Here is an 18218-nt window from a genome sequence, read left to right on the forward strand (position 1 = left end):
GTATCTGACATTCTGATAGCTTGGGATGGGGAGAGGCATTTTGATATTCTAAAACATCAGATCTTTTATCCTTATCAAATATTCCAATAAAGAGGGAGGGAGGTATTGTAGGACTGAGCTTTGAGCTGATAATTATAAACTGAAGCAGAACAATTAGAGAAACTGAGTCAGGACTGGGTCAGGATAATTAGGGAAACTGAGTCAGGATAATAAAAGAGAACCGTGGCATAACAATTGGAACTTTTCAAAAATAGACTAGGGTTCCCCGAAGGAGTGAGTTCCTCTTCCTCACAGGTCATCAGACAGAGAGACCAGTTATTCCTGTATTGGGGACTTTGTGAAAGGCATTCCTATTCAGATACATATTGGGTTAGTTGACCTTGGAAGTCTTGGCCTTTGACCTTCCTTCTGAGGTTCTGTGAGTTCATTAATTTCATCAACACACTTTAAGTACCTATTATTATTTACCTTAAGTGAAAGAAATTTTAAATGAGTTTCTTGTCTTTGTGGTCTAGTATTTAGAGGAGGCACAAATTCAGTTACCTTATACACAATGTTACTTGATAAAGCACATTAGAGATGTATAAAAGCAAAGTACTGTGTGAGGCAAAGAATAAAATAATCATCAAGCAATAAAGAAAGTAGTATTTCATTCATTTTATAGAATAAATAAATAGAATAAAGTGAAAAATTCAATAGGTTAAAGGGGAAGAGAAGATATTTTAGGGGAAGGCAAAATTGTGAACAAAGGCACCAAGAAAGAATGATGAAAAAGTATAAAATAGGCTAATTCTGTTAAAATGTCATTTATGTGAACACATATCTAATATAAGGTCAGTCTAGAAAATTAGTGTCCATAGATCATGAAGGACCCTGAATCTATGAATATTTTGAAGCCAAATATACATATGTATGTATGTATATAGATACACATATATCTATGTGTGTATTATGTAGATAGATAACAGCAAAATATTTTGACAAGTCAAAGTTCACTTTAGTTGCTTATGAAGAATGACTGAATGATCTCAGATGATCTGTCACCTTGTAGAGTTTTTAATAGAACAGCCAGGCTATTGTGCCATGGCACTCTCACACTCATAGTCTTTTATGATAAAAGAACTTTCAGTAAACCTGGATTTATCCATATAGTTTAATGGGCACACATAGTTCCAACTAATATCTATGGAAAATGAGTTTTCTCTTCATGGATTGTTAGTTTCTCCTCTTCTAGGTATATGCTCTTATAACTTTATATATGAAGCTACTTCACATTTACAGATCTCATATTGGAAGGTTTCATTCCTTGATCACAAAAGATAGATAACTTCAGTTACATGAAATTAAAAACCTTTCCCATGAACAAAATAAGTACATTAAATATTTCTGAGGAGTGTCTGATACCTAGTATATATAGGAAATTAACACAAATTCATTAGAGCAAGAGCCATTTCCAGTGGATAAGTGGTGAAAAATTAAAGAATTACAATATGGTTATATTACAATATTACAAAATAGCTATAAAATAGCCATACAAGGTTATTTCAAATTAATAATAATAAGAGAGAAGTAATCAGAATATCACTGAAGTTTCACCACATACCAGCAAATTGGCAAAGAGGACAGAAGATGGAAAGAATATTAGAGGGACTGTGGGAAGACAAACTAATACATTTTTGGTAGAGCTGTGAATTTTTCCAGTTATTCTAAAAGCATTGTTAAATTTTGCTTAAAAGGTGCCCAAAATGTCCATGACCTTTGACTCATAGATTCTACTCTGCAGTAGGATATATCTAGATAGCATCCTAAGAAAGTAAAAAACAGAAAGGAAGGTTCATATACACCAGAATATTCATATCAGGGTTTTTGTGGTAGCCACAAACTTTAAACAAAGTGTTCATGGATTGGGAAATAAAGAAAATGTGATGCGTGAATGTAATTGAATATTGCTGTTTTGACAAAAATATGGAGACTTATATAAATTGATGCAGGCTGAAGTAAACAGAACCAGGAAAACAACATATACAGTGACTCCAATAATGTAAACAAAACAATAAAACTAAAAATTATATAACCAAAATTAGCCTTGGAGATGAGTGGAGAATATATGCTTTCTTTCCTTCATTGTAAAAGTGGAACCCCATAAGTATGAAATATTCAAGTTACCCAGCCATTTATTAAGCCCTCACTGTGTGCCAGATACTTGCAATGGGGATACAAAGAAAAGTAGAAACTTGGAAAAATTCATATGAACTGATGCAGAGTGAAATAAGCAAAACCAGGAGAACATTATGCACAGTAACAGCAGTACAATATGATGATCCACTGGTTATTCACAACAATACAATTCCAATTCCAAAGTGCCCATGGATTGGGAAATGGCTAAAGAAAATGTGACGCATGAACATAACAGAATATTAGTGCTTTGAGAAAAATATGGAAACACAAATTGATGCAGACTTAAATGAATAGAATCAAAAAAATAATATACACAGTGACTCCATTAATGCAAGATGGACTTGAGTAGAGAGAATATAATGAGAGCACATTGGGATAAGTAGAATTGTGTGTCTTGTGGTTGATCCAGTGATCATAGTAACGAATAACTTCATTTCAGTTTGTTATATAAAATAACATAATATACACCAGCAATTCTCAAATTGTGGTCTAGGGATCCCTGAAATAAAATCTATATTTATAATTATACTAAGATGTTTTACTTCTTAATATGGCCTATATCAAATGATATAACAAATCTGGAGTGAGGGTGGGGATTCTTTTTCTCAATAACTATTTAAGAGTTTTAAGGGGTACATAAAGTTTATGCACACAGTTAAAAATAGTCAAGAAGCATCTGAAATGACCAAAGGACCAGCTAGTATGATTCTGAGAAGAATGGAATGAATGTATTACATAAGTAAGAGAATGTCCATCCTCCATCCTTATGCTTTTTCTTTGTTTCTAGGACATGGTACGGCGAGGAGAGATCATTGATGATGACATAGAAGATGAATTCTATCTCCGTCGCTTAGATGCTGGGCTCTTTGTCCTGCAGCACATCTGTTATATCATGGCTGAGATCTGTAACGCCAGTGTTCCCCAGGTAAAGAACCTTCTGTGCTTCTTTCTTTTTGACATGTGTAGACCATGTGAAAAAAAATAATATCGAAACTTATCCCATTCTTTCTTCATCCTTGTATGCTCTTACTTTGCCACAGGCACCATCCTTAGCACATTAACTGGAGGAGAAAGAACTTTGCTAAGATAGTCTAACAAGAAAAAATAATCTCTCTTTCTTTTTTTTTTTTCCTTTCCTTCTCTCTCAGATTCGCCAAAGAGTACATCAGATCCTGAACATGCGTGGAAGCTCCATCAAGATTGTCCGACACATCATCAAAGGTGAGCTTTTTACAGTAAGCTGTGAAGAACAGGGATATACTTACTTTCTTTGAGTCCTTGACCCTGGAACTTTTTTTCTTCTTAGATTTATTATCCATTTTACTATAGATCTAGATTACCTTGTTTGTTTTAGATCTGCCTCTCTTCTAAATCTCTGTTTCTGGTCATGAATTCAAAAAACCAGATTTGGGGAAGAAATGTGGTGTGTTTTAAACCCACATGGTTCTTCAGCATTATAACCTGGCTCAAGACCATCTGTAGCACATTGATGTTCACTATTCATCCTTCTCTTATATCAGATTAATGTGGATTACTACTTTAAAATACTACTCTTCAATTTGAAAATTTAGCTATTGCGATTTACAGTTTTATCTTTTAAATGGCATCTACCTTTAATGTCCACATGTTCAATTAGAATTTTTATTATTCTCAGCTCTCTCATCATTGCAGCCCTTTTTTCCCTGCACCTCTACCTCTGTAGTCTAAATAATGAGAATAGATTTGGTGACCTGCAGAGAAAGAAATGAGTATGTTTATGAGAAGTTATCACAGAGTAGACAGGATGTTTTTCCCTTTCTGAATTCCTCCTCTCCTTCATTGAATGGGTAACCTCAACTGATTGACAATGCATTTTAGATTACTCAGTTTTAAACTAATATATAAGACCCTCTCTCTTCTCTAGCATCATCTTGGGCCTCCCCTGCCTCATAAACATACTGAGGTTATTGCCCAAGACTTGCTATCTAAATGTTACCATTCAGTCTTCAGGCCCAGCTAAAGTTTTACCTCTTCCATGCAGCCTTCCCTGATTTCTGTCTTTTCTGAACTCCTTGAAGACTAAACTGTACCATATACTTGGCTTTTCTGTATTGTTCTGTAATATTCTTGGATTAATGTGAGTGACTTTCCCCAACTAGATTGTAAGTTTATAAGGTAATAATTATTTTATACCTCTGTATCTTATAACTTCTAATAAAGATTCTGAACACATGGTAGATATTTGAGTCCTCAGTTCCTCATTTGGGCCAATTTTTTTTTTTTGATATGCTGGGTCTTCTAGGATAGAAAGCCAAATGATTAAATGCCATCTGCATGATGGTGCATTTTGGTAACAAAAGGAGAATGTATCTGAGATCAAAGCCCTTTTTACTTCAGATGGATGTACAGTAGGGAAAAAATGTTTCTTCTCATTGAGAAGAGTGAGTAGAGAAGCCTACTTATTCATACCCCTAACCATAGTCATCATTTACTTTTCTCTTTCCTTCGTCCCCCTCTTCCGATCACACAGCGACTCTGCTTTCTCTGTTAAGGACTTGGCCTCATGTTTCACCCAAAAAAATTAAAGTCATTTGCCAAGAGCTCCATCTTCTCCCATCTACTTCATGTTACATCACTCAGATGTCTCCTCCTCCCTCTCTTCTACCTTCCTATTTCATCCCTTCTTCTTGCAAAACAAACCCCTCTGTATACTCAGGCGATCCTATCCCACCCATCTTCTTTTCTATTAGTATCCTTTAGATACCAATAAGTAAAATTATCTTTGGAATCCAAATCAGCTTTCCATCCTCTCTTGTACTTTCCAGTGAATTACTCCACTCTATCACTTCCCTTCCCTAATCATCCCCATGCTCTCATGAATTTTCTTTTTTTTTTTCTTTTTTTTTTGGGGGGGGGGCATTTAAATTGGACTTTTTTTTTTTTAATTTTAATAGCCTTTTATTTACAGATTATATGTATGGGTAACTTTACAGCATTGACAATTGCCAAACTTCTTGTTCTAATTTTTCCTCTCCTTCTCCCCACCCCTTCCCCCAAATGGCAGGATGACCAGTAGATGTTAAATATATTAAAATATAAATTAGATACACAATAAGTATACATGACCAAACTGTTTTTTCACTGTACAAAAAGAATCAGACTCTGAAATATGTACAATTAGCCTGTGAAGGAAATCAAAAATGCAGGTGGGCAAAAATATAGGGATTGGGAATTCAATATAATGGTTCTTAGTCATCTCCCAGAGTTCTTTCACTGGGCGTAGCTGGTTCAGTTCATTACTGCTCCATTGGAATTGATTTGGTTCATCTCATTGCTGATGATGGCCAGGTCCATCAGAATTGGTCATCATATAGTATTGTTGTTGAAGTGTCTAATGATCTCCTAGCCCTGCTCGTTTCACTCAGCATCAGTTCATGTAAGTCTCTCCAGGCCTTTCTGAAATCATCCTGTTGGTCATTTCTTACAGAACAATAATATTCCATAATATTCATATACCACAATTTATTCAGCCATTCTCCAACTGATGGGCATCTATTCAATTTTCAGTTTTTGGCCACTACAAAAGGGCTGCCACAAACATTCATCACATACAGGTCCCTTTCCCTTCTTTATGATCTTTTTGGGATATAAACCCAGTAGTAACACTGCTGGATCAAAGGGTATGCACAGTTTGATAACTTTTGGGGCATAGTTCCAAACTGCTCTCCAGAATGGTTGGATTCGTTCACAACTCCACCAACAATGCATCAATGTCCCAGTTTTCCCGCATCCCCTCCAACATTCCGCCTTATCTTTCCCTGTCATTCTAGCCAGTCTGACAGGTGTGTGGTGGTATCTCAGAATTCTCTTAATTTGCATTTCTCTGATTAATAATGACTTGGAGCATCTTTTTATATGGCTAGAAAGTTTCAATTTCTTCATCTGAGAATTGTCTGTTCATATCCTTTGACCTTTTATCAATTGGAGAATGGCTTTCTTATGAATTTTCAATCTCTCCCTATCTACAAGCTGTTTTCCTGCTTTCTACTAAAACATCCATGTTTTTCCTCATCCTTAAAAAAAACCCTCATTTGATTTGACAGTTACTGCAAGGTGTCATTCTCTTTTCTATGGCTAACCTTCTCTAGAAAGCCATCTACATTGGAGCCTCCATTTCTTCCCCTCTCATGTCTTCTAAATCCTCTACAGTTTGGCTTCTATCCTCATCATTCAATTGAAGCTGCTCTATTCAAAATTATGAATAATCTCTAAACTGTCAGATCTAATGGCATGTTCTCAGTTCTCATATTGACTTCTTAACCTCCCAGCAGTTTTTGACATTTCTCAGGCACCTTTTTTGCCTGACTGCTCTTTTCTAGGTTTTCACAACACTTCTCTCCTAGTTTTCCTTCTATTGACTGTTCCTTCTTGGTCTCCTTTGCTGAACTTTCATCTCGATCATACTCACTGTAGGTATTCTTGATTTCATGATCTTACTAGCTCCAGTAGGTTCAGTTATCATATGTGGAAATTATTCTCAGATATATTTATCAGTTTTGACATCTCTCCCAATCTCCAGTCTCATATCACCAAATGTGGTGGCCAGAAAACTGGCCATTTTGCTCTGAGAAATTCTGAAAACATCAAACTAAGCATGTTCACAGGAGAATTCGCTATCTTTCCTGCCAAGCCCTCTCCTCTTCTTAGTTTCCTGTAATGTGAACAGAATCCCTATATTCCTGTGGCTCAGGTTTGCCACCTTAGTACCATCCTCAGATCCTCACTTGAACTCGCCTCCTTCAACCCTCCAATTTATTGCCACATTTTATTTCTCCCTTTACAGCGTTTCTTATATGTCCCCTTTTCTGCACTTGACTTTCCATCCACTGACTCCATGCTTTTGCTTCCAATGCCTCATTACCTCTGCTTCTTGGCTTCCCTGGCTTTCTTTAAAACTCAAATCCCACTTCCTTCAAGAGGCCTTTCCAGGATCTCATTCCCTCCCACTCACTGCTAGTGCCTTCCTTCCTTCTAAGATTCTATCTCATTTATATATCCTGTGTATAAATAGTTTTTTACATGTTATCTCCCCCATTGGAATGTAAGTTTCCTGAAAATCTTTCTTTGTTTTCTTGGAAATAAGTATAAAGCCTGGCACACTGTTAGTGCTTAAAAAATACTTATTGATTGACTGTTGACAGATGTGGAAAGTAGTTTGTATAAATATGTAGGTGTGGGAGATGGTGTCAGAGAAAAGCTAATAGTCCAGTATAGACTTCATACATGGGAGTCATAGCCATGAGCTAGATTATATAGAGCCTAAACTGTCAGATTGAGGAGTAGAAGGAAAAAACCCTGAAGGTCCTTGAGCAGGGAAGGTAACAGTTAGAAGTATGCCTTGGGAATATGATTTTAACAGCTCTGTGGGAGGGGAAAGAGTAGAAGCTGACTAATAAGGCTGTAGTCCAGATGATGAGATCTGAACCAGCCTATTTGCTCTACGTGAGTAGAAGGGGGTTGCATATGAAAGATGATATAGATGTAGAATTGCTAAGACAATCCTTGGGCTATAAGGGGTTGTGGTAAGTTACAAATCTGGATGCCTGAGAAGGAGGTGGTGCCTTCAACAAAAATGGGATAATTTGGAAGGGCCAGATTTTAGGAACCAGGTTAAACATCTTGGGCTTGAAATGACTATAGGCCATCTTGGAGGAGATATCTAGCTTTTGTTTGTTGATTTAGGGCTGGAGTTTAGGAGAAAGATTAGAATTTTGTTCATAGATTTGGGGGTCATCTATGTAGAATTGATAGTTGAACCCATGGAAGCAGAAGAAGAGAGCCAAGGGTAGAAATATATAGATAGAAAAGGGCCCCAAACATAGCATGGAGGAACATTTATGGTAAGAGAGCAAGAGATAGAGGATGATCCTAGAAAGGAGACTGAGAAGAAACAGATGATAAGGGGAAAACGAGAGAGAGAGAACTGTTATGAGAGCTAAGGAAGAAGAAACTATCCAGAAGAAGATTGTAGTCAGCAGCATCAGAAGCTGCCAAGAGGTAAAGCAAGATAAGAACTGAAGAAAACCACTGAATTTAGCAATTAAATCATTGATAATCTCATAGAAGTCATTTCAATAGAGTGGTGAGGGTTAGAAGCCAAAGTGCTATTAATATTGAGAAGTGAGTAGGTGATGAGGAAGGAGAAGCAATGAGTATGACACTGTTCTTTCTAGAAACTTGGCAGTGAAACAGAGGGGAGATGGACAAATAGGCAGGTAGGCAGACAGATGTGATGAGGTAGATTTGAATATGCTTGTAGGGAAAAGCTGAAGATGAGAAAAAAGAAAGACTCAATAGCATCAGCTACTAGAAGAGACATGATGGAGATGGAGATGGAGTTGAAGATACAAGTAAAAGACATTGGCCTGGGCAAATGGAAGAAGTTTCTCTCACTCAGAGGCCAGAGTTAAGGAGGAGCTCTCACTTGGTCTGCTGTAATAGCCTTAACTGTTCTGCCTAGTGTCTTACCCCTTTAGTCCATTTTGCACAGAGGTCCCTCCTAATGCATAACTGATCACACCATTCTGCTCAAAATCCTTCACTGGCTTTTCATTGCTTGCCTGATAAAGCCCACACTCATTGGCTTAACATTCAAAGCCCTCCACAATTTTACTCCAACTTGTCTTTCTTTTCAGTTCAACAAAGACTTTTTAAAGGTCTACAGGGATTCTTTGTGATAAATTCTTAAGGTACAAAATGCTAATAAGGCTATCCCATCTTTTTTCCACCTTAAACTTATCTAATACTACATCCATGTGATATTCTAGACCAGCTAAACTAGATTATTCACCAAATGTTCCTTGTACTTTTCTGCCTTTCTGCTTTTGCTCATATCATTATTTCTACCAAGCAGACCTTGCTTTACCTCCACTTCCTGAGATGAACATCTTCTAGAAGACTTCCTCATTCTTCCCAGCTAGAAGTGATACCTGTCATCTCATTAGTCTTATACTTATTTTACATATTTAATATTCTAGTTTGTTATAGTTATCTTGTCCATTTCTTGTTTTCTTCCTTTTAGATGCTGTATACATTAGAGAATGTTTTACTAAATATTTATTGATGCATAAATGTTTAAGCTGAGTGCTAGAAAACCATATTTCTGGTGTCCCAAGTCTCAGTCATGCTCAAGATGACATCTTAGAATTTTTCATTTTCCTATAAACCAGTAAGCTGCAAATGAAAATTCAGGTGAAGCACTGAGCACAGTGGAAGCTCATCTTGTCCACCTTCATGGGTGAAGCCAGTTGCCTTTAATCTTTAAAGGCAACTGCCATTCAGTCCTAAGCAAGACATATCTGGACAGCTTGGTTTATTTGTATAGATGCTGCCAGGAGACAAATGTAAATGTGATAGGATTCAGTGGGTGTATGTATTGAAGTAATAGATAAAATGTGGTTGTGACATAGTGGGGGAGTGTGGGGCCTTAGTAGCATGCTCTGCTTTTTTAATATAGCACCCATCTGTTGTTCCTTCCCTCCCCCAAAAATCCAACTGAAAACAAAAGCTCATAAAGAAAACCAGCTCATCAGTCTGTCCTTCAAATTTAATTTTGTTTTTCAGTTCTGGTTGCTTTCTTATTTCATTTTGTTTGCATACTAATTAGATGTGAGCTTTTGACTTTGATTTTATGGCCTACATATTTTCTAAGGTTTGCTGGCAGCATGACAGCTGATGTATCCCTTGAGATCTCAGAAAAGCGCTGATGATGCAAGCACAGCAGGGTCCTTTTTTTCCTTTATTTTTTGGTTTCCTCCCTCCCTACGTTGGGGTTGCCAAGCAAACTGGGAATAATTGATGGCTCATTAAAGCCCTTTTTTGCAGACAGCTTCTTAGTGTTCTCAAAGTATAGTTTCCCTTGTTGCTGACTGCCTGGTAGATTCTGAGGGAAGAGTGGTACTTACATAGACTAAAGAATTAGCATTAGTTTACTTGCCCATCTTAATCAATGACCAGGTGCTGACATGGTGGCATCTTTGAACACATTCACAAAGTTTATATAATTGTGGATAGAGATAGCCTTGGATGTTATTATGTTTAATTGGCATCTTACAGTTAGGAAAGTCATCTTGATTGGTTATTTCACCATTCCAAGCCATGAGGGGAAAAGAGGGAAGCAAATTTATAGAAAAATGAAAATTCAAGGAAGCATTTTCACATTGTGAAGGACCATCATAGCAAAGAAAGGTCTAAGCTTGTTTTATTTGGGACCATATCGTAAAACTTGGAGAAATGATTGGAAGCTACAGAAGGGCAGATTATAAAAGAAACTTTCAGCAATTAAAGCTGTTAAGGAGAATAGGCTATCTTAAAAGTAGGTTCCTTGTCTTTGCATTCCTCATTACTGGGGAAGAGATAGTTGCTTCTGTTAACTGGTTATCTGTTTGTAGAAAGTAGCCTTGTTCAATTATGTGATAAACTATAAGGTTTCATATACTTTGACATTCTGGGATTCTATGGATTACAACCTTCAAATCTTTTAAGGTTTAAAATATTTCTAGCAAAAGTTAATAGTAATCTCTCGGGTTTATATATCACTTTCTAATTTATAAAGCCTTTCTTGATTTCCCAGAACTCTCTGTGCTTTGTCCTTCCCCTTCCCTTAGCTGATTACAACACTTCCTTCCCCAGGACTTTCCTGATTCTTTATTTGCACCCCTCATTCCGTTAATAGTTTTTTGAGCATATGTTTCATTGTACCTGGCAGTTTGAAACTCCTTAAGCGTAGGGTCACCTCATTATATCTCTACAATGCTAAAACGAAACTTAGTAAGTATTTGTTGAATATAACCAAGAGATGTTTGCCTATGTAAAGCTCAAAGCAAATGTACTTTACAGATGAGGAAGATCAGCCTTGGCAGGTTAGATGAATTGGCCATAGCTACACAAGTTATGTGTACCAGAACTCAGATTTTCTGACTTCTAAAGCTCTCTCCTGCTCTGATGTGAAAGAGTTCCTTAAAGACTTTTAAGTCTCAGGTGGAAATTGGTAACAGGATCACCTCAGGTATTAGGAGAGATAACTACTGCATAAAGTACAAGAATGATTTTTACAGAGAAGAGCACTGAAGATTTTTGCAGCAAATATAATCAGTAGTGAGCCAGAAAAACATAAGGACTGTAAAATTATTTTAGAAATTGGCCCTTGGCCCTTTAATTTGCTTATGCTCTTTGTGGTTTGAAATATCCTCCTAGATCCCTGTAAACAAGCATTTTCATATTGATTTTTGTCCACTTGGTAACCAGTGCATTTCCTCTGGGTTTTTTATGCCACAGAAGCCAATAGGTTTATCCTTTGTTGTGTACGCAACATACACAGCTTTGGGAGTTGCAAGGAACAGCTGCTTTGGGCAAACTCCCACTTGAATATTTGGCCACTGAAAAGAAACCAGAAAAGAGAAAAGGCAGCCAGTTAGAATCCCAACTTATCCTCCTAAAGATGAAACCACTGTAACACTGACTCTACTTTAATCTTGAGAGAAGGAAATGCTTGCAGCTGCATTTGGAGGTAGCCAAGACTTCAAGCAGGTCAGGGGTTTTGTCAACTCCTGCCCTAGATCTGAATCCAGCTTTTAGGACACAGATGAGGGTTTGTGTTTCCTTGCGTTGTCTCGATAACTAAACGAGTAACAGAAAAATCTTCTGGCTTTGGTTGTGAAATGCTTTGCCACAGGATAAATTCCTTCCCTCTATCTAAAACTGCTTCCCAACAGATCTTTGGGCTTGTTGCTCTACTACCATGGCAAGATGTCACAAGCATCAGTATGTGAGTGACCATAACTCCTGAAATAGTGTTTGCTTGGTTGGGTTTTCATGAAATCTCCAATGAATCTTCATTGTGTTCCTTGCTATTTCATTTGTTTTCACCCTAGCTAAAGTATCTTCCTCTTCCTCAAGAAATGCAATTTTTAGAATTTCTACTTTTTTAAAGGTAATTTTTACTTTGCAAACCCTTAAGACTTTGTTTTTGTTCAATAGAAATTTTCTAACTTTCCTTAAGGTTAGTGTCTTCTTCCTAGCCTTGGGAGAAAGATAATTTGGACTCCTTCAGGATTCCTCCATAATCATTAGCAGTTTGTAGGCAAAAATATTATTGCTTTCCTATCCCACTATGCCCCTTTAGAGAGTAGGAATTTGGATCTAGAAATCCCAAGGATCTAAAGATTTGTGAGATCTTCTGGTAAATGCCTGCCTGGGAAGAGAGCACTTTCTCATCCACCATCTTCATCTCTCCCTCCTCCCTCTTTCTTAACATAAACAGAACAGCTTGTATTCAGTGTCTGAATAGTAAACCTGCTGTCGAAAGTTTGCTTTAATATTTATGTGTTCAGCACCGCTACATGTTTTGAGCTCCATCAAAGCTTTTATTATAAGAGCATTTGAAAAGGCTGGGGAAGTAGAGAAGCTGCTGACGTGTATGCCATCTCTTACACTCTCTCTCCACCTGGCTCATCCTCCCTCACCACCTCCCTCTCTCTCTCTTCCCCCTCTCCCCAAGTACATCTCTCCTCTCCCCCTCCCCTCCCAGCATACACAGAAAGCAAAGAGAACTCTTTCTCCAAGACCTCTGGGAGAAATCTGTTTAATATTTATAAACTGCTACTGTAGCTATAATAACTAGAGGTAGCTGGCACCACCAAGATTTGCTGCAAATAAGACTGTACTATGGAAACAAAGGCTGACGATGGAAAAAATGAAAAAGTGGAACCATTCTCCTGTTTTCATGGAGAAGGAAATGGGTTTGGTAAAGACTGTTCACAGAGGGACTAAGTCTGGTATGTGTAGGCCTGGAAAATCAACAGCCATCTGTTCAGTGACCAAAGGATGGAGAAACTTTCATTCAACAGGCATTTACTGTATCTAAGTGGTTCAGTGGATAGAATGCTGTGACTAGAGTCAGAAAGACCTGAATTCAAATGTGGATTCAAACATTTACTAGCTGTGTGATCCTGGACAAGTCCCTTTTTAACCTGTTTGTTTCCTCATCAAATGAAATGGAGATTCTAGTACCTGCCTCCCATGTAGATTCAAATGAAATAATAATTGTAAAGCATTTTAAGCTTATTTAAATATTAGCTGAAATTATTATGTGCAATACTCTGTGTTTAATGTATATTTGTGTAAAGATGAATAAGCTCCATCTAAGTTCTGGCAATGACTTAGAACCTGATAGAGGAAATAATGTGTATTCAGATAACTACATCTGGGAGCATGTGTTCATTGTCTAAGTGGTACAGATAATGATCTGGGAGTTCAGAGGTGAGAGAGGTCACTTCTAGCTATAAAGGATGACATTTAAGAAACAGTACTTTTATGAGGATGATGCCCAAGTCTCCAACCTTGACCTTTCCTAAACTTTAGACTTGTATTTTCAGCTGCTTAATAGTCCTAGGTATCTTGCCAGCATCTTAAATTCAGTATATCTGTTACTTCTTTAAACTTGCCCCTCATTCTGACGTGATGTTTCTTTTATTGGCACCACCAATCTCCTGTCACAGAACCTTAATTTTTGACTCTTCCTTTCCCTACTCACCACTCATATCCAGATCCCATTCACTAAAGATGGATGTTCCAAGAGTTCTGTCCTGGACTCTCTTATCTTCTTCCTTTAGGATCTGATGATTTCATCAGCTTTCATAGATTGAATCATCATCTCTTCTGATGATGATTTTCAAATCTATATATCCAATCTTCTCTTTGACTACCTGTTGGACATCTTGAACTGGATGTCCCAAAGACATCTTAAACTCAACACGTCCAAAACTGAACTGACTTATCATTTTCCCAACATACTCCCACTTCTTAATTTTTCTGTTACTATTGAGGCCTTTACTATGGAAGCTTCTATCATCCTCCTATATATTCACGCACGTTCATAAACTGGATGTCATCCTTGATGTTTTTGCTTTCTGTCATTCCCCATATCTGATGTCTTGTTAAGGACTGTTGGTTTTAATATCATCACATCTGTCACATGCACTCCCTTCTTTCCTCTGACACTGCCTCTAGGCTGGTGCAGGGCCTTTTTACTTCATATCTGAGTGGTCTCCCTGTCACAAGTCTCTTCTCACTCCAGTCTATCCTCCACTCAGCTGCCAGAGCGCTTTTCTTAAAACTGACCATGTTATCTCCTAGTCACTTAACACCAAGGGCTCCCCGTTGCCTCTAGGGTCAAATAAGAAAATCTTTTTGCTCAGCCTTCAAAGCCTTTCATAACCTGCTCTCCCAACCTAAAACCTTTCCAGTCTTTTTACAGGGTAGGCCACACCCATAATCACCACTGTCACCACACACCCTTCATTCTGTCTATACTGATTTCTCTGCTATTCCTTGAACAAGACACTCTCCCAATGCTTAAGGATTTTTACTAATTATGCCCCCTGCTTAAAATGCTGTCCTGCATCCCGTGACTTCTAACATACCATCTTTTTTAGGAAGCCCTTCCTAATTCCCCTTTATTGATTTATTTCCTCCTTCTCTTGTATATAACTTCCTTATACATCGTTCTTTGCAGTTTGCTTTCCCCATTAGAATGTGTGCTCCTTGAGAGCAAAGGCTGCCTTTTGCCTTTCTTTTCACATAGTATAAGTGCTTAGGGAAGCTTATTCTAGTAAACTGTTCAGAAAGGATTGGAGGGGAAATACTGGAGACAAGATAATGGTGGGAGGTTATTCTAGTATACTAATACCAGTAGAAGTAATAAGTAATAAGCCTTTGAATCAGAGTAGTGATTTAGGAGTGAACAGAATAGGACTTGTTGGAGGATGGTTGCCATGCATGATAGCAACTCAAAATTCCCTTGGTACTTGAAGTAACTTTGCTCAAAGGTATTCTTGTTACATGCTTGCATCTTCAGAAGGTCATTGCATCCAGGTGTCCTGAAAGAGTTTTGCTTCTTTTAAACTCTCAGTGCACTTTATGAATAACAGACTTAGCTAAGAGGCCCCTCTTGAAAGATCACTGTCATATTGTAAGGCTTTTATTGGTGAAAGGGAGTGCTTTACAGGACTCACCAGAAGAGCCATACGTAACCATCAAGGGAAGGGCAGTTTTCTCCTTACCTTAAAAAAAAAAAAAAAAAAAAAAAAATCTATTAAAAGTGATTTGTCTTTTCAGGAATATTTTACAGTAGTGTTCTTAGACAAACTAGAATCTTCTAGCTTTGGGGGTCTCCTCAGAAGAAAGATGATTTATCCTGGACCTCTGTATTTTTTGTAAAAATATTCATTGCTTTTATAGGTGGCACCTTCAATTTTGAGCAAATCTGGGTCTGTCTGTTTCTTCTCTTCTAGGGTGCTCAGTGTTTGTCTAAAGATCTTACTGGAGATAATTCAGCAAGTAGATTGCCTCAGACTTTGGTTTTCCTTCTATTTTGCACTTACCCTGGAAGTGATTAGGATCCTCCAGGGAGGCTTACCCAGAGGAGCAGCCTCTTCTCACTCCCTTCCCTCCATAGTTCATAAAGCATTAGAGGAACAAAGTGCTAGTTCATTTTATTAACACTCTTGTCATAAAAAGGTATCCCAAGGGAATTAAATACCACACCCTTTCATAACAGTTCTTTCTCTGTCTCTCCTGGGGATATATCATTCCTTGCAGATGTAGATGATAGATCACTCACTGATCGTCTTTTTTAGCCATTTTATTCCTTGCTTCCTGTTGCCTCTCTAGTTCCTGAAGGTTCTTTAATATCAAACATCACATTGTTTGCTATTGGGGTGGTAGAAGACTATAATAAGGGATGATGGTTTCAGGTGGAAAATGCACAGCTGGACCATGGCTGCAGCCCAGATCATGTTTTCCTGCAGATGTCTGTAGTAATAAAGAGTAAGAGGAGGAATTACAGAAAGTGGCAGCAGCAAAATTGTTTCCAAATTGTACTAAGGTTATTATTTCTCTTTTCTCCTTCCCAAGTGCTTTTCCACTGAGGATCAGTAGATGCTTTCATGGTGAGGAAGCTTTTCACACACCTGAGAGAACACTTGAGAAAAATGAGAGAGAAAAATCCATTGCTCACTTCTTAGACACATTCCAGGCAGGGGTGAAATGAAACACAACTAGCATAGTGCCCATGACGAGTTCCGACACAGACATCCAGATTCAGCCTTCCCAGGCCATTGTATATTGATCACTATTCTTCTACCTTTGTTTCCTCAGAATACGCAGAAAACATCGGTGATGGGAAGACCCAGGAATTCCAGGAGAATGAGCAGAAGCGTATTCTGGAACTGTTGGAAAACTTTTAGTCTCACTCTGCCTTTCCTTTCACCCCTCAAATTGGGAGCTGTATGTCTGCTTCTGGTTAACCTGAAATGCCTTTTCTAGGACACAAATTTTCATTTGACTTTTGGACACATTAAAGTTAGTTTTGGTATTCCTGGCCTTGTGTTTTTTTGTATATGTGCATGAATAACCCTCATAAAAAACATGGTGAGTTTATAGTGCCTTACAGTACCATCAGTTTTTTCATTTGTAAAGTCAGAAAATTGTACTAGATCTCTAATGTCCCTTTCAGCTCTAACCATCTGATTCTTGTAACATTCAGTACACAGAATGTGACTGAAGTAGTGAGACTAATTTAGTGAGCAAGTAAGAAATAAGGCATTCAAGTAAGTGTGGTCAATTAAAATAATCACCCTGAATGACTTCATGCCTATTCCAGCAAGGTTAACATTGTTCAGAAACATTTTGAAAATTAGCTTCAGAGCCCATTTATGACCCATGTGAGAAAATTAACCTCCAAGATTTATACTCATAACTTCATTCTTTATCAAAAGTAAGCCCCAATTTGACTACTTTCCTCATTCACTAGCTATAACTAAATATCTTATATTCCTGAAAATTAAATCTTTCACCTTTAAAAGATTAAAAACAAAAAACCTCACTGTTGAGTTTTAAAATAATGTACTATAGACTTTTAAGGCAATGCCAAGATAAAAATGCAAAAGTATTTTGAGTAAGAGTACCATCCTAAGGATAAATGAATAATTAGAAGGTAAGAAAGGGGTTGAGTATCTATTCTGGGGTTATAGATTACTTCAGATCCAGAAATGATCAAATATACATTATATTTTGGGGAGGCTGAAGAGAGAGTATTTAAGGATTAGGGAATGTGAAGAACTAGAGGCATTTCTTAAATACAGTGCTCTTCTAGAAAGTCTTATCATTAGTGTATAATAGCTTAATGTGGATCTTTGCCTGAACCATGGAAGAGTTTTTGTAGGTGAATGTCATTCTGGTTTCAATTTATCTTGGGCCATTTGTCTTTGCCTTTTTTATATATATATTTTTTTTAAGTTGTGGTTTTTTTCCCCCTTAAATAAAGAAAGTACATATTGTTCAGACTCTTACTGATGAACAATAGGAAAAACAAATTAGAAACAGAAGTACAAACTCCTAAGTATAAATTGAGTACTGTTATCACTAAAATTTAGTGATACTGTTATCACTAAATTTTAATCAGCATGATTCTACCACTTGGTGATCTTTCTTAAAATTTGTTCAAAACTACTGATTGTGTTCATAGGTGCTCATAGTTGGAGAAATGTTAATTATCTCATTAACACTTCTTTCGAACCCTCCTCCCTTCAACCCTGTGAGCATTTCCTTTTATAATTACCTCTTTTGTCAGGGAAAGAGTGCTTATTGATTTTTTTCCAACAAAGGTCATCTGTGCATTATTTTCTGAGTTGTCCATTAGATCACTAGTCTCAAAATGGAAACACTTAATGCCTTGCACATAGTAAACCCTTGATAAACATTTGTTGAATTGAGTTAATGTCTTAGTGTCTATGGCCTTCCATAAACTTACTCACCCAGTACCTCTTTTTCATAGTGAATGATACCTTCATTTTGCAGCCTAGCTTCTCAAAGGGGCCAATTCTTTTTGTTGTTGTTATTGTTGTTCAGAGACCTTTAAGACCCCAGAACATACATGGCTTTCAAACAGTGTTGTGCACTGACTTTGTAGTGATAGTGAAGGATGATTATTTCTAGCTCTT

At 37.3% G+C, this 18218-nt stretch overlaps 1 protein-coding gene across 2 annotated transcripts in view; it reads left to right on the plus strand.

The window, feature by feature from the left end:
• CTNNBL1 (catenin beta like 1) overlaps positions 1–16597 on the plus strand; it is a 204729-nt gene extending 188132 nt beyond the window's left edge. Inside the window, exons 14-16 of one of the 2 annotated variants that reach the window (XM_031954059.1) lie at positions 2966–3103; positions 3327–3399; positions 16375–16463. In XM_031954059.1, coding sequence (XP_031809919.1) covers positions 2966–3103; positions 3327–3399; positions 16375–16463 — 300 coding nt within the window. Of the gene's footprint in view, positions 1–2965; positions 3104–3326; positions 3400–16374 lie in introns of both variants that reach the window. The other variant, XM_031954058.1, reaches the window with a different exon arrangement.
• The last annotated feature ends 1621 nt before the right edge of the window (positions 16598–18218 follow it).

Source organism: Sarcophilus harrisii, chromosome 2 (assembly GCF_902635505.1).
Source record: "Sarcophilus harrisii chromosome 2, mSarHar1.11, whole genome shotgun sequence".
NCBI lineage: Eukaryota > Metazoa > Chordata > Mammalia > Dasyuromorphia > Dasyuridae > Sarcophilus > Sarcophilus harrisii.